Below are 17301 nucleotides of genomic sequence, written 5' to 3' on the forward strand. Positions count from 1 at the left end.
GGTGTTTAAACCATGCTCAGTTGGTACTAAGGGGCCCAAAGTGTGCCAAGAAAATCTCCCCCACACCATTACACCACCAGCAGCAGCCTGAACCGTTGATACAAGGCAGGATGGATCCATGCTTTCATGTTGTTTACACCAAATTCTGACCCTACCATCTGAATGAGACCAGGCAACGTTTCTCCAATCTTCTATTGTCCAGTTTTGGTGAGCCTGTGTGAACTGTAGCCTCAGTTTCCTGTTGTTAGCTGACAGGAGTGGCACCTGGTGTGGTCTTCTGCTGCTGTAGCCCATCTGCTTCAAGGTTGGACGTGTTGTTGGTTCAGAGATGGTCTTCTGCAGACCTTGGTTGTAACCAGTGGTTATTTGAGTTACTGTTGCCTTTCTATCATCTTGAGCCAGTCTGGCCATTCTCCTCTGACCTCTGGCATCAACAAGGCATTTTCACCCAGAGAACTGCTGCTCACTGGATGTTTCCTCGTTTTGGGACCATCCTCTGTAAACCCTAGAGATGGCTGTGTGTGAAAATCCCAGCAGATCAGCAGTTTCTGAAATACTCATTAACAGCCATGCCACGTTCAAAGTCACTTAAATCACCTTTCTTCCTCATTCTGATGCTCAGAACTTCAGCAGGTCATCTTGACCATGTCTACGTGCCAAGATGCACTGAGTTGCTGCCACATGATTGGCTGATTAGCTATTTGTGTTAAAGAGCAGTTGAACAGGTGTACCTAATAAAGTGGCTGATGAATGTATACTCAATACAATAACAAAACCAGGTGTTCGACAAACCAAATAATACACAAGGGGGAACTAAAATGGATGGCAACTACAACTAAATGCAAAGCAAAACTGACTTAACCCAAATCCCCCCATGACATGGCAGCACATGGTTTGACCCAGTGGATTTAAGAGTCCTCAGCCCCCAACCACACCTTTTCCTCCACTGGGAAGGGACTGTGCCAAACAACCATGGTAACTGCAGTGCTCTGCTTCTGTGGATATTTGCTACATTTGAACCATGCTTTAACCTGAACTTACACATGGTAACGCTAACGTTAAAAGGTTAACATTACTCCTCTTACATTTAATATTTGCTCGATGTGGACATGTATGCAATTAGCTTATGTCACTAAGATTACTTTTAATGCGTATCTCTAAAGTTTACCATGAATTATGGAAACTAACTTTGTTAGTGGCAATGTAGCACGGCAAAGCTGGGTGCAGTGCAGTGTTCAGTCAGGTTGCCAGTGTACTGTAGGTGGGCGTGCATAGTACCCTTCGGCTCCCTCAGTCAGATCTACCTCTCGTTCCTTCACAGCCCCACCATCTTGTTCAAATCTGGTCACTTCTGGCTCCAGAAATCCAAGATGGCGACGGCCAAAATGCTGAACTCAAGGCTTCGAAACCGCACTCCACAATCTGGTGGGTAACATCATGGTGGCTATGGCCATTATTCATACAGTCTATGGTTTGAACTCACATGAACTCACTACAGTGTTGTGTTGTAGCAGGGTTAAAAAAACAAAAAACGCAATAATGCTGCATGGGTAGGTTTGTCCTGTACCGGTGGTGGGTGCGGTAGACTTTAAATGGAACGTGGCTGTACCTGCACATTATGGCCGAGTGGCTAACTTCTGGCTTAGACCTCGGCCAACTTGTAAGAGCATAGAAATTATTTGATTGTGTGTCTTTATAGACTTTCATAATATTATCAGACTGAGTGAAAAAAATGGATTCACTGATTTACAGGCGTCGCTTTCTCAATGTGAGTCGATGGAAAAAAGGCGTTTAGGCTCCAGGGCATCATGTGACAAGCCTTGAAGTTGTAATTTCAGAACTGGCCACTCTGTAAAATGGGCTTCACAGTCCAGCACACTTCCTGGGGGCTTGCTCTGGACAGGGCCATGCACATTGTTGCATCTCAGTAGTTACCCTACATGCATGGCACTCACTTCTGCAACTTCACTGCTAGCTGCTACTAAATCCTACACACTGGACCTTTAAAATAAAGACACACTTAAACAATATCCATTTATGCATTTATTTTAATACAATTTGCAATGACATAAGCCAGAACATATTTACAGTGTCAGGAAAAAGTAAAAAAAAAAAGTAAAAGTAAATTCTTAAGACATTTTTAAAAAAAATTTTTTTTTACAAAATAAACTTCAAGAACAACTGAGAAATGGGAAGTTCACTGAAGTCCAGTTTGGTAAAGTCATTCCTATGCCTTCAAAGCACAGGTCTGTATTAATCATCACCTCCTACTATCATTTGTAAACCTGTGAGATAAGAAAATTATTCATCTGTTGCTGAATATGTGATGTCGTGTCTGCACTGAGCACAGAATAAAATGGATGAAATACAAATTCTAACACGTTTCAGGCTAATAATTAAATATAACTCAGTTTGACTCTATTAACACTAATCACCAGTTTGTTGCTGAGGCTACGGCCCTGTGCTCCACAGACGTGCTCAGTTTTCTGCAGCTGCAGGAAACAATTACAAGCATACTGAATATCTTAACAACAAAATGACAGTTGTATATATGAATTTAGTTTCACATCCCAAACTTCAGTAACATAAACCTCGCGAAAGCTCAAAAAATGTCTACAAATCCAGTAAATATCCAGTCTTATCTGTGTTTCATATGAATCGCTTTTAAAACAGAACAATTTTAAATGGATGTAAATAAAACCAGAAAGCAACATTTACTTATAACAAAATGTCCATTTTGCTTTTCTCTCTCCATAAAAATGCAACAGGAATTCAAGTGACACCTAGTGTATAAAAGATCTTATACACATACTTAAAATCCTGTGTTTGGAATAAATAGAAGAGGAACTGGTGTAAAACACTAGAAATATAACTGTGGAACATCACACATGTTGCTGATATAAAATAACATTAAAAAAATAAATAGATATGAAGGACCTTGCCGATCACTTAAAATATTTACGGTGTGATTTCTGGCGTCAGATCCTGTATGATGTCAGAGGTCTAATGAAAGCAGTTTTAGACACAATGTTCCTTCACTGATATGTCCCAATTCTCGCAAACAAAAAGTGCTGAGAACAAGCAATTAGAGTACGTGCATGTTTTACATACACACAAATAAACGACTAATGTTTTTACCATTTAGCCCAGAAAAGATTTGAGTAATTTTAATTTCATCCCGAGTAGCTGAGACAGTAACACAAACATTGTGCTACTTGTGCATGAGGCAGATCGAGCAGAACCAGGACTGCAACTCTGTAAATGTTATGAAACTGTTTTCTGTTTTACTAGTCATAGAACGTGGGTCCAGGTGTGGCGAGGATGTCCTCGTAGGGTGCTCTCTGGTGCAGGTGAAGGGCTTTTTGTTTTTTCAGCACCAGGAGACAGAAGAAGGTGGTCGCAGCCTGCAAGCGAGTGCCTCCATCGCAGAGGGCCTCCAGGCTGAACGTGGTGTCGCTGTTACTTTGGTTCTGCAAAACACACACATACACACACACACACACACACACACACACACACACAAACACATGCGAGAGAATTTAATTTCCCCGACATCATCCCTAATCCTGCTCTGGCCTTCTCACCTTTAAATCCCTGTCCACTGTGACTATAGATTTATATCTGCCATTCAGTATTAAAATAGAGCAGGGACACTGTTATGTTGGCCTCATGTTTAAAGACTTTTCAAGCAATTTCACTGTTGCGGACAAATTTCCAATGTCAGAATAAAATCATGAGAGTTTTGCTAGAGTTGTGGCGCTCGTGTTATCTTGATCATTTGGTGTACAGTTCAAGCTGTCCTTTACTTCACTCTTAATCTCATCTTTGTGTTCTGACAAACCAAACATGTTTAATATTAATATACATTTTCATTCTTAGCTGACGGAAACAGTAAAATTCAATGACATGAACACTGTCCCTAACCAAAAGCTGCACTCTCTCCATCTCCAAACAGGAAGCAGCAAACCGATAGACAGTAAACATAGAAGGGACTCCTTGCAGGGTGTAAGAACATGGAACAAGTCTCAGCTCTCTTGTGCTGTGGAAAAGGAGGAGAAACCTGTAGGAGTTGTGGAGTGAACAAGAGTCAGTGTTTGATTTGGTGTGTGTCTCAACCGACCAACTATTATCTATTTTAGTGAGAAATCTTTAATTTTTGAATCAGTTTGCATCTCATTCTCACAGTCTCCCTCCCACTGTAACAACACAGCTAACCAACAGAGGCTGGTCGCGAGTTGAGGCAACAAAATCCATAATGTTTGTATTAAAATACAGTTTATCTTTATACGTTGCATTGATGCCAAATTGAGAAGAATACGGTCAAACTGTGACGCCTTTAAGTGAGTTTTAAGAGTTGTGTTTTTGTGGTTACCTCTGGTCAGGCATCGTGACATCAACAAATCTTGCAAATAGTGATCATAAAAAGATCCCCAGTCTTTGTGTGTGACATTGTATTTATATGTGAGAGGATGTCTTCTATCGTATGGCATAACATGAAACCAGTCTTGTGTCACCAACAGGCTTTACACATATATATCATACAATACTAGAAAGTTGGTTTAACTGTGCTTCTAATACCTGAACGTTTATTTTTAGCTCCTTACTTTCAGAGTGTTCAGAAGCTTCTGTGCACGCCTGGTTTCTCTCCTCTCCTTTAAGTCCTGGCTGTCCAGCAGAGACTGCAGGTTAGAAAAGGACCATATTTCAGTCAGTGAAGCTGGGAACATCTCCAAGGCAGAATGGGAAATTAAGACCAGCCATCTGGCAAACACTGACAGATAGTGGCTTGTTTGTTTACTGTACCAGCCATTTTTTCCCCCCGATTACCACCCATTATTAGTTTACTTTCATTTCAAAGATAAGAGCAGTGAAATCTGGAGCCTGACAGAGTCTTATTCCCTGCCCTGTTTCTATTTGTAACTGTGTGTGTGCTCGCAGGCACCTGAGTGTGGAGAGAAGTTGACTGAGTCTCCTCCTGCATGCAAGAAGGATGGACAAACATGGAGTCTTCGGATGGAAACTCTGGGTGAGTGAAGTCCGACTTGTTTTCATCCTGAAACACAGATTATAAACCAAAAGGTTAAAAGGTGAAGGAACATCATTAATAGAGATTTAACCCCTCTCTCAAAATGACATGCTGATGCTTACTTGTGTGAGATCTGAATTATTCTCATGTTGGTTGTCATTCACATGATCGAGGTCCATCAGCTCAGTGTTGCGAGTTCTTTCAGGACCTACTGATGAGTCTACGACACTGACGTCTGTGGTGAGGGCACTTAGGTCCCTCTGATCTATACAAGACAAAATAAAACAGATAGCGTGGTGGCACAACAGAGGAAAACACCAGTGATAGATTTAAAGTAGAGCAATCATAGTTCATGGAAATTAAAATTCTCCCACTGCTTGAATATGCGAGTTCCTACCTTCTTGTCCACCCTGGCGCATAACCTCAACCTCCTCACGCACACTCAATTTCATCTGGAAGATACTTTTAGCGAGGAGCTACAAGGACAAGATGAGCTTTAACAGAAACAGCAGTCATTTCAATGTAATTTTATAGTTAATAGTTTGTAAGATAAAAGACCAACATTCAGGGATTTTTTAGGGGTCTTTCACATCAGGGACCCGGGCCCAGATCTGAGTACACTTGACCCCAAAGTGCAGTTCATTTGATTAGTGGGAACACTTTGTACAGGCACGGTATGCCGAGCTGTACTCTGAACATTGATTGTACCAAAACATGGAAGTGGACAGCTATTTAACTCGATTACAAGGAGTTTTTAACCGGGTATGAAACAGTCTCAATTCAATACTGATGCCTCTGTATCAAACAGCAGCACAGCCCGGCACAGATAGATCCAAATCCGACTTTGCTGTCACCTTCGACCTGCAGTCACAGCTCTGGCAGGAGGTGGAGAGCTCCCAACTGACAGATGGGAGCAGAGCTTCACCTCACTGCTCTGCCAGTCCCCTCTGATGATTGTCCCGGGGGCAGTAGTGTCCGTCTGCTGTACCTAAAACTTTATGTATATGATGACCCAAGTGTACTCAGGGACTAATACGCTGAGAGGAGGGGGATAGTACGAATGATTCGTACCTAATATAAAGACTCCCTTAATCCCTTTACCTCCTTTATTTGTGGAGTTGCTATAGTCGAACATGGCTGCGTAAAGAGTTTGTCTGCACTGCCACTCTCCTTCCACTGCATGAGCTGCAAGGTTGGTGGGGCCATGTCCAAGGGGGCAATCAGATCTGAATAGTCAAACAGCTGCTTTTTGATGAATTCATTGGTCAGCTCTTTAGTCTGGTCCACAACCAACTTGCGTTTCCTCTTCCCCCGCTTCTTCTCTGAGTTTGCTGTAAAGAAACAGAAGGTCATAGGAACGCTTGTTTTGCTGTATCAGGTATTGAAAGCCTGTTTGTGACAGAGAATAGACACTAGGTCAACTGTTTGAGGTTTCGAGGGTTGGATGAGATTTCTTTGAAACGTAGAAAGTTACTTTGGATTTTCTCTCAGCGTTTACAGTTCAAATGTCCAATCAAATTACTCTTACAAAAGCAGTACTAGCACAAACTACAAGTATACTCTGTATATTCTACAACATCCACATTTTTGAAGCGGAAGTGATGGCGATATTGTCAATAATGGAAGGCTGTGTTAGAAAGACCGCTGCTGTTTGAACCTTCCAGCTTGACTCAGCATCGTTCTTCTCAGCACTTGTCTAAGAAATCCGGAACATCAGATGCGCTATTAATAAGTTGATGGAATATTGATTATCACGAGAAAAGATTTCATAATTTTAAAACTGCTATATTTTAAGGATGTCATCAAAAACGTAATCAAGTAATTCCTGACAATGTAACTATAATCTAATTAAACATTTTTTCAAATGCAATCTGGGCTGATTATAGTTACTTATTTTTTGTTTCTGATTACATAGTCCCAATTACAAGTAATCTCTTACGGCCCTGGAGGTTTCTGGTCTAACTCTCCTTGCATTGCAATGTTCAGAATTATAATAGTGGTGGTGTCAGGGGGGTGATGCCAGTTCTTGTGGCAGCGTATCAGTTGATGTTTGCGTAATATACAGCAGATCTTTGAGTTGAAGGAGTGAGTTTGAGAGTTAGTTCTGCTTACGAGTGATGGCCACAGGTTCAAGAGCAAACGCCTCCTTCTCGTTAGCGAGCAGGGTGGTCTCATCCACTGTAGGGGTCTCCATCTCCTTTCTATCAGCATCTGGAAAACACATGGAGCCTGTTTTGAATTTGAAAATAAGTCTGAATGCAAATGTGCTCTCTTGAGGAACAAAACATCCACCAAACAAAAACAAGAACTGAGTGGAAAATAGAAAATAGATGCACAGCACTGATAATTACTGAACTACTATTATGCAGCTCTTCAGACGGAGGTGCCTTACATTAAAGTTAATGGAAGGTGAAAACAGGATGTGAATGACTAATGTGCTGTAAATATTTATCATGATGAATTATCACCTTGTTGATATCTGGGTGTAGAGATCTCCGGATTTTCATTAGGAGGCTCCTCTGGGATGAAGTCGGTGGACGCAGCATTATCACTGGAGTTTGTCAGAAAGTCTGCAGGGCCATTTAAAAGGTAGAAGAACCAATCACTCTTCTTGTTAATTAAAAAAGCAGCACAGAATCATTATTGACACGACAAGGGCAAAGATTTTACATCATTTTCTTTTGTTATCTGTATCAGTAGTGGGACTGTCTTGTTACAAAGACTGATGACTGACTGACAATAGATGAATGAGAGCAGAGAGAATCGTTTCCTGTTCAGTCATCATGATTTAATGGGCAGTTAGGCCATGCTGTGTTTCAGATGCTATTTTCTTTGTGTCCCAGTTCAGAGGCTGGATCCTTCAAAGACGCAGCCCAGGAACACTCGTCCTTTTCAGGCTGAATTTTTGCTTCCTTCCAAACTGAGACAGCTCAGCCTCACGGAGACAAAACCTAATGGGCCGCTTGTGCAATCCCAGTCAAGTTGTGAAGTCAAATACTTCACAGTTTACTGCCCTTAAAGTGCTGACAAAAGGCAAATGCCACTGGGAAACTGGGACAAGTTCCAGGATGCCTTCATGTGAGTATACAGTATGAGCTGTGACACTCCACATGATTTATGACTGGAAAATTGTACCAAATATATCCATATATTCCATTTATTTTTCCTTTAAACCCTCCTGATCCAAAACATATTCAGAATCCTAACAAGAACAAACTGAGGAAAAATCCTTCTACCCATGTTATGACATAATTGGTCTACAAAGGCTGACTTTGGAGTATTCAGCCCCTGAACTGGGACACTGGGAAGTCTGGTGTGTTGGGTTTGTTCTCATCATTTCCTTCCACCCTTTAGATGGGTCACCTTTAGCTTAAGTTTATGTATACAAACATCACAGTTACATCTTTTTGGCCAGTAACTCTGCATTGAAAAACCTGTCTGGTTTCTTCTGTGTCAAAATGATATCTTCATAATATTATTTACTGTTGTAAAATGTATTGTTGTTTCAGGGTTCCTACATCATAGGGCAAGTTAGAATTAAAAGCCAGTGTAGGCCAAAGATTTGCGACGAGACGAAACTGTTTTAGAATGTTGCAGCAGTGTGAACTGGCCATCTGAGCTCGACTCAAGCCGGCTGATGGTGTCACTTGCGACTCCACTGATTCAATTGCCAGTGGCTGGTTTTAGAACGTCACCTGTTTCAACAGCCAACCGGCTTGTAGTGAAGTGCGCTGGTCAAGTCAAAATGACCACAGACGGTACGCTGGTGTTGGATGATGGGTCGCTGCTGCTTATGCCTCCTCACACACATTTTCACTGACTATTTGGCGCTGCTTACTGTTATTATTGTGGGATATTTATTATGACTACAGTTCATGTGATGCTCATTTTGTTTGTTTTTCGCTGTTTCATCACTACTACAGATTCAACTGTAGCCAGTGTCTCACTATCTCTATCCTCATTCATATTTTAAAAAGCTACAAATTATATTCAGCCACAAAATAAGTCTGAAAAGCTGGAAATCAGAACAGAAGTACAGAAAGTTGTTGCATACTAGAGATGATATACCGTCTCATCTAATTGCACTGGTGTGAACCAGCAGATTTTTAAAGCGTTACAGAACAGTGCGTTGCAAGTAGTTGCCTGTTTGAACTTGTCTCATTACAAATTTTGGTGTTAACTGGGCTTAAGACTTTTTTTTTATTGCCACGTGGAATGAAATGTGACACCAGTTTTACAGTAACAAAAACTGAATGGTAAAAAAAGCCTCAACCAACATCAGTTTCTGAGATTTAGAGACAATTTTGCCTGAATGTTTATTGTAACATAAAACTCGACTTTTCTGGTAAATACCTGGTGTCTGTTGGCAAGTTTTCTTAGGATTTAGTGTTCTAACTCTGCATGTTGGATTCCACGACCTTGATTCCCATCATGCCAAGTTAAAGCATTGTGTGAATTACCTTTTACCAGTTTAAGCAATGCCAAATAGCTATTTTTGGTTGAATCTCCAGTTCCTCGTGTCACCAAGGGTATAGTCAAAGCTAGCTACAGAAAGTGGATCCTCTGCTTTGAGCATCCTGGCCAGAAACAAAATATGAGTGTTATCGGTTCCCCTATCTTGATCTGTGTGAGGTTAATGCCAGAGGCATTTGGTAAACTAGTTACCAATTATTTCAAGATTTCACAATGCAAAATTAAAAAAAAACACTGATAAGTTAAATTCTATTTGCCATGTATTCACAGTTTTGAAAAAGTGATTTAAGACATTTTGATACCAAGTCAGGCCTTATTTTTAGATTAATAAACTCAATGCCTGTCGAGACTTCTTAAGGATCCACAGGAACCCTGAGTTTAACGCAGACTTGGCAAATGGTTAAAGACCACTATTAACAAGAGCTGGCCAAAAAAACCACAAGGATAGTTTTTTTTTTCAGTGCTTGATGTTCTTTGGAGTAAAATATAGCAAAAATGTATCATGGTCAATCCACAATCCCTACCGAGTAGGTCGAATCCTTTATCCTCATCCCCAAATGTGTCTCCATGTTGAGCCAGGCTCTGGAAGCTCATATCCAGCAGCCCATTCTGGTGGCTCTGGGACTCATCTCCTACCCATCAGGGCACACAAAAGGAGGGGAAAAATTGCAAAGTCAGTATGAGATGTCAGCTCTGCACAGGAAAGGATGCTTTAAAGGAGAAGGCTGAAGTCATATATTTTTGTTACTGTCAACAAATCTCATAAAAGGACCAAAACCATCCATGCATTAGTCTGTCTCTAAATACATTCCAACTTTCCTATCTTTTCTGTGGAAATTAGCCTCAAGCACATTCACTGCTGCAGATCTAAATCTCATGGATAATTAATTTCATTTCTAAACTGTTTTCTAAAACTGCTGGGGACTTAACTTCTTATTAAATGTTTCCCAACCAAGTTTTTCTTAGTACCTAATTCTTCATAATCATAAGTAGCAGGAATAAATAAATGCTGAATATATCATAATGCTCTTTACTAACAAGGAGAATGGCAATAGCTCGCATCAAATCAGGAAGTAGCATGGCATGGAAACAAACTAGTTCTTACCAAAGTCTATAAAGCTCAGGAATCCATTTCCAAAATCCTCTTTCAGAGTGATATCCTCTGATCGACACTGGTTCAGTGAAAAGTGGTCCACGACGTCTATGTCACTAGTGTCCAAGTATGAGGAGAACACAGTGTGGACACAAACAGAATACTTATTTATTAGGAAACAATAAGTGATCCCAATGTAGACAAAAGGGTTATCTCTGCTACCAGATCTCAAAACAAAAGAAATATGACTTATTATATTAGTAAAGTTTGTAATCCAAGCATGAAAACTTAATTTGTCATGTAAAGCATCTTTGAGTATCTTTAAAAGTGTTCTGTCAATAAAATTGATTAAACCAGGTCTATGTTTTTAATCATGGCCGTTCCATAAACTCAAAAACTTTTACATTACATTTGCATAAAAAACTTGACTTGAGTGACGTGTCTCAGAGAAACCTGCAGTACATAAATGTCATGTTGGAATTTGTCTGAGAAGAAAATTGCACCTTGGGTTTGGCACCTCGGTGTCAAAGGCAGAGAAATCTTCAATCAAGGTAATTGCTTTAATTGTTGCCTCGAGCCCCTCCACAGGCATATCTGTCTGACCTGGTGTGTTGAGAGAGAGAAACATGGCAAATAATACAAATATGGAGTGCACTTAGAACTAGAAAAAACAGCACCAAATAATTAAAATGAAGAGGTATTTCTTTTGGAATTTAACCAGGTACTATAAGGTCAAGAAGACATCCTGTGTGTGTTGTTTGAATGAGTCTTTAGGATTTTACATACAAGTTCTTGTCAGCTGAGCAAACAGAGTAACATATGCTTACTTGTAGAAATGTATGCCTACATTATGTCCCTGTCCTGTGTGACTGTTGAGTCTGTGTGATATTGCACATGTGAGAAACCACACATGCACATAACATCCGTGCATTGAGCTCCTTCCCTCCTTCTATAGTAAGTTGGTTAAATAATTATGTCTGTGTCACCCTCTGGTGGTTGCTCTCTTTGGGGAAAGTGTTTACCAGTGTTTATAGTCAGTCGTCAGTTGATTAGGTACACTTAGCTAAAACTAAAATAACGTGGTAAAACAATCCACATCCATTAAAGTTAACATGTTCAGTTTTTGTTTATAAACTGTTCAGAGAGGTGTTTCAACTGTATGATCATTTTGGAGAATGTAGTGCAGTGCTGTTGCTTTTTCTCTCTAATAAATGCATCCAGCTGACCAGTTTTCACTTTCCTACCTCTGCCACAGCCATAAGTTTCAGCCAATTTAATGTAGCCACTGCCCTGCCAAACCCTGTGCTGCTATTATTTGTCATCACAATTTAAACAACTGTTAACAGGATGTGTTACCTGGCCTGAATGCCATTTTAATTTTAACCAGGGCATCATTGCAGTCTGCGAGGAGATACTTTGTTTTCTTGGAGTAGATCCGGACCACACCAATGAGCAGATGACCAGAGGTCCGCAAACCAATTTTCATCTACAAAGATCACACATACATCTCAGACAGCACTCATATTTTAGGTGTGAGTTATTACATTATATGGGGTTTTGGAGGTGTTATTTTAAATATATATTTATTACCTTAGGTGAAATGATGTCTCTGATGGTTGTTTCTAAATTACATTCAAATACATGGGCCTTGGTGAGTTTCCTTTCCCAGTGGGCCGCTAGCCAAATTTTGGCTAGCGGCCCCCGCTTGGAGGTGAAGAGCTGAGTGTAGAACATCATTATGAAGCATTGAAGCTAGCTGTCACCTGTGACAAACAACAAGGGTTATTTAAACCTCTCACAAGTAACTGGTAAATACAACTGTGTCAGTTAAACCAACTATAGAGTGACAGAATGAGTAGTTAGCTGTTTAGTGAGTGTATTGTGACGTTACTGCCAACTGAGCTTGAACTTCGAGGGTTAAAGTCGGCTAATGTTAGCTAGTTGTGTTTATTCCGAGGTAAGGTAGGCTAACTAGCTAGCTAAATAGCGACGTAAACATAATGACGACATTATGACGGTCTTTTGATACAGCTAACAACTAAAGTTGAAATATAAAGTTGCTTAATTAATTACTCAATTATACATACTTTGCCGGGCTAGCCTGATGTCAGCAGAAAAACCTACCTTCACTTTTAAAGTGCCGCGTTTTGACAGATGAGTTGACAGATGGAGAGTGCACATCACCGCGAGGACGTTACCAGGCAGCAACTTCCGCCCAAAGTACAACAGAAAGACGGGACAAAAAGCGGGTAACTCAAAGATTATAGCTAGTTACAAATATGGTGCTGGATACTACATAACTATTAACATTAAAAAGTAATGTTAGGAAATCAATAAGTATTGATAAATGTGTCCCTAGAGGAATATCGAACCACTCGGTCTGTTATAACGTTGTTTAAAACAAACGTTATTTTGCAGTTGGCCCAGGATACCTAGCGTTAGCTAACGTTAGCAACTTCTACAACCTTTTTTAGAGCTATGATGACTGTCGAACCTGTGTAACAGACTGTTCTAACGTTACATTGTATGTCCCTCTTGAGTTGCCGTAGGGTAAAGAAATTGCTGTTTAACTGTCTTCCGTCCTGTTTATTGTTTTATTAATTATTCGGTTAGGCGGCTGAATCAGCATTGTGCTGAAAGTTGGTCTTTTGAATGTTAACTAAATCCTGTATCATACTGTAACAACATTCACTAAACTACCTTGGGCTGGTCGTGACTGATGCCAGAGGAGATGTGTTCAAGGTAGTTCTTCAGTTGAAACGGAGAGGTCAGTGTGACTCCATTTTTTAAGCTAACAGGTGTCTGAAATAATGTAGGCCTCTATTTTTATACAGTCTATGGTAACGTTAGGTCTATATCCCACTAATAACTGTGGGGCTTCATCTGTTACAGCAGTTTTATCTAATGTCTAAATTTCTGACAGCTACTAGTCATTTGCTAAAACAATCATAATGTTGTGTTCTCGCTAGCAGGCAGTCTAGTTGAATCCACATTTTGTGCAGTCAGATGCAGGTTTCCAAATGTGTACCCTGTTTTAAGTGGCAAGTCGCCATGTTATTTGTAGTTTATATTAAATGTACAAATAGCATGTAATATCATGTACAGCTAAAGTTAGCAGTTAATCCTCAGCAAAAAAGCCAAACATTTGCTGTTAATCTCCTTTAACGCAAGGATTTGGTACTTTTTTGGTCATAAATGTTAGTGAAACTTAACATATATTTGTGCTTTGGACTGCAGGGATTAAATAAGGATTTTTCATACCTAAATTTTGACCCTGGGAAATTATAATGGGAATTGGAAAGAAAAAACAATTACTCAGTTAACTGAAAATGTAACTGTCAGATTAATTAATATTGAAAGAAATCGTTTGTTTCTGCCCTCATTACTTGTATTTAGGACTTTATGTATTACAGGTGCAACAAAATTAACCAGAGCATGAAGGAGATGTCAACAAAACATGTAGACCTACACTTCACACAATAATGCCAACGCCTCTGTAGGTAAACTGTTTGTGTGCAGGGATTTGGGAGACAGAGGTATAGATTTATTGAAAAATATTTTCAAAATCAGCTAGCACTTTTTAAAAAAAAGTCTCAGGAGCTATCTGCTACTTTTGCAGGTAAATTGTTTGTCATGTTTTTCCATTTGTGTGCACCAGAGGGCGGCATTGGATACAGCAACACTACCTGAACACACTGACACATGCAGACCCAGCAACAGAGGCGAGAAACAACCTGTGCATTGTTATCACAATTAGAGTTTGAATCTAAGTTTCTCCTCTTGTCACACTAATAAAATATTAAAGATGCTCAGCAGTTAAGACACAGTGGACACATTTAAATACAACCCGATATAAAAAAGACTTGCAGAAACTGCCTTGGTAAAACTTAAAATGTTTAATCTTGTTAAGACTATGTCACTGACTTCTTTTTGTACTCTGTGGTTTTGGTTTTTGACTCAGCATTAGATGTGTTGTTCAGTTTTAATTTACTCCTCTGCAGTTACAGTGAATACTTTGTATGTGAATAGCCGAGACCCAGACCAACAATCTTCATTTGATCTAAAAAAACCCAAAAGTAATGATCTGAATATGTGTACATAAAGATTTAATGACAAAATTATTGATATTTACTCAGGCCTTCAACTGTCAGATTAGTGAGGATTAATTGGTTCAGGGCAACTGGAAATACCTCTTATGCACACATTGTATGTTTTTTTACATTTATGTTAGAATACACTGTAATGTATGTATAGAATATGATGTGTATGCAATGTTATGATACAATGTATTGTATATACACACTGTGCTGTAGGAAACAAACACTGTTCATATGAATTAGATGTTGGTATTAAAGTACCATACCAGTAATTCTTTAGCAGATTAAAGGGACACTTCTTGATCTGCCTCCAAAATATTGTGAGAGAACTATATGGCTGCAATTTAATATATTTTTTTATTATTATTGATTGATTGACAAATTATTATTTTTGAATAATTAATTAATTGTTTGGTCAGTACAGTGTCACAAAATAGGGAGAAATGGCCCAGATTGATACCTTCAGATAGATTTCTTTGTCTAACTAAAAGTCTTAAACCCAGAGATTCATTTTACAATGATATAAAGCAGTAAAAAAGCCCTCACAAATGAGAAACTGAAACAAGGGCATTTTTTTTGGCAAAAATGACTTGAAACAATTAATTCTTAAAATAGTTGCTTATTGATTAATTGTCTGATCGTTTTAGCTCCATGGCAGTTTTGTAAGTTTAGCCCATTCAACAGAGGCTAATTATTTGTTTGATTGTTTATTAAACTAGCTACACTTTGATTCACACAGGAGGGTACAGGCCTGACGTCAAGATGAACCTGTCTCTGGACTGTGGACTTCTCAGCCACAAGGTAGGATGAAAGACCTTAAAAACGCTTTCTCTCCTCCTCTCTCTTTCTTTCGCAAAGACATACTTAAGAAGAAAAAATGTCCTCAAGTTACCATCTTGGCAGCGTTGTTAGGCAGAGAATGATTAACATGTCAGGATAAATTTGTGTGTTGCTTTAACTGGGTGCTCGGGGAAGTGTGGCTGCACAAGAACAGCTGGTATGGCAGGTCATGGTCTGAATTTCAAGAGGGAGAGAGAGTGAGATAGAGGATAAAGATGTGCAGAACAATGTTTTGAATCTTGCTCTGTAAACTCCACTGTCATTATCTTTGAAGTGGCTCCTAATTGAAGCTTTGGTTTATTTGGGTGCTGTGCTGGGTAAACTCTCACTCCATCTGTTGTGGCAAAACAGTGTATTGGGTAAATATTTCTAATCGTGTTAACTGTTAAGTTTCCGTCTGGCTCCAAATTTTAAGAATCTCACACATGATATTCACAGTAATCAAAAACTGGGCGGGGGGAAATCATCTTTTTAGATTTATGGGTTCTGAAAAATACCCAACTACTGTGTGTGTGTGTGTGTGTGTGTGTGTGTGTGTGCCCATTTAGCATTAGTCTGCCTGTTTCTCTCAGTGTTATGTGCCATATGAGGTCATTTTCTTTTAATTCCTCCTCTGGCTGCATCTCAATGCTCATCTATATTGGTTGCCACTAAAAAGCTCATCCTCTAGACTTTTTTTTTTTATTTTACTCTGTAGGAAATAAATTACTTTGCCGTTAAGTCGATGCTTAATGCATATTTGCTTGAGCTCCCTTCTTGCATGGGAGTTTTTATTTTCATTTTATTCCTGTTTTGTTGAGCTGTGATAGAAGTAGATCTCCTCAGCAGATATGCTATATACTATAAATATACACATTTCTGTTTGTATTTCAAATTCTAAACCGTCTTTCTTATGTGTGCTTTTGGATGCTTACATATTATCTTCAAAGGGTTGGCCACCCACCCCCCAGCTGTAGCTTGGCTGTCATCATGATTTTGGTCAGTGAGCTCAGAAATACTCCTCCGAAAATGCTGTCTCAGTGGAAAACAGAGATGTGTTAAAGCAGCGCTTAAATAGAAGTATTACAGTCCAGTAAACGAGAGCTCTTTCCACTCCCTAAGTTAGTGCCTTTACACCTATTCATCTTGTCCAATCTACAAAAACATTAATCACAACAGTGTATTAATTGTAAAGATGATTTTTCTTTTAGTAAATGACAGTGCGGTTCCTCTAACAAACGATCGGTCAGTTTATGTAGACTAATATTTAGATGGATGGATTTCATTTTAAATTGAAGACTGTTTGGCAGCTGTTTGAGCCTTGAGTGAAGTAATATGATATGTACTGTTGTCCCAGTTTTTATTGATTTTTGAGACGTGATGAGCCTGACAACCCACTGCTAGAGAAAATAAAACATGAGCTCACAGATTCCCAGGCTCACGCTTGACACTTGTAATTAATTTGTATTTGATGGCCAGCAGCACATGTGCACATTTGGTCGTGTTGTCTCTCAGTTGCAGTGTCTTGTGAAACGCTGAGGCTTTTGTCTAAAAACTGAGATGAGAGGGAGAGCTGCACACCAACCCAGGAATTTTAAACAGAGACCACACCAAGGTGCTGCCAATAAAGTCAATACACTCCTTTGTAGACACTTAGATTGGCAGTGAATTTGAACCCGGTGTGCCCTCATGTTAATGATTAATGTCAGTGTTCTCAAAGCAAGGCTTCCTCACAGATAATTAAAATGAGGAAAAATTCTAGTCACATAAGTTTTTTGTAGATGAGAAAATGG

At 39.5% G+C, this 17301-nt stretch overlaps 1 protein-coding gene across 2 annotated transcripts; it reads right to left on the bottom strand.

Annotated features, from left to right (window-relative positions):
* Nucleotides 1–1933: 1933 nt before the first annotated feature.
* On the bottom strand, nucleotides 1934–13309 carry rad21l1 (RAD21 cohesin complex component like 1). Of its 2 annotated transcripts, XM_049581207.1 has the most exons (15): nucleotides 13293–13309; nucleotides 12717–12800; nucleotides 12183–12355; nucleotides 11949–12078; nucleotides 11096–11195; nucleotides 10605–10708; nucleotides 10024–10131; nucleotides 7495–7596; nucleotides 7139–7237; nucleotides 6128–6357; nucleotides 5424–5502; nucleotides 5149–5291; nucleotides 4943–5053; nucleotides 4605–4679; nucleotides 1934–3470 (listed from the first exon to the last, which is right to left on the bottom strand). In XM_049581207.1, the coding sequence occupies exons 3-15, from the start codon at nucleotides 12327–12329 to the stop codon at nucleotides 3288–3290; spliced, it is 1611 nt and encodes a 536-aa protein (XP_049437164.1). In that variant the 5' UTR covers nucleotides 12330–12355; nucleotides 12717–12800; nucleotides 13293–13309; the 3' UTR covers nucleotides 1934–3287. The 2 variants fall into 2 exon arrangements, with proteins under 2 accessions (XP_049437164.1, XP_049437165.1); XM_049581208.1 differs by lacking the exon at nucleotides 13293–13309 and having other exon boundaries at nucleotides 3415–3470; nucleotides 4579–4679; nucleotides 12717–13090.
* Between the last annotated feature and the right edge of the window lie 3992 nt (nucleotides 13310–17301).

The sequence above is a fragment of the Epinephelus fuscoguttatus genome, linkage group LG7, assembly GCF_011397635.1.
Source record: "Epinephelus fuscoguttatus linkage group LG7, E.fuscoguttatus.final_Chr_v1".
Taxonomy (NCBI): Eukaryota; Metazoa; Chordata; class Actinopteri; order Perciformes; family Serranidae; genus Epinephelus; species Epinephelus fuscoguttatus.

Excerpts from the sequence above, each read along its gene's own strand:
- rad21l1 (XM_049581207.1), bottom strand. The coding sequence starts at position 12,329 with ATGATGTTCTACACTCAGCTCTTCACCTCCAAGCGGGGGCCGCTAGCC. Across the intron at positions 5,054-5,148 it reads ATAATTCAGATCTCACACAA|GATGAAAACAAGTCGGACTT; the intron begins GTAAGCATCAGC and ends TCTGTGTTTCAG. Across the intron at positions 3,471-4,604 it reads AGCTTCTGAACACTCTGAAA|AACCAAAGTAACAGCGACAC; the intron begins GTAAGGAGCTAA and ends TGTGTTTTGCAG.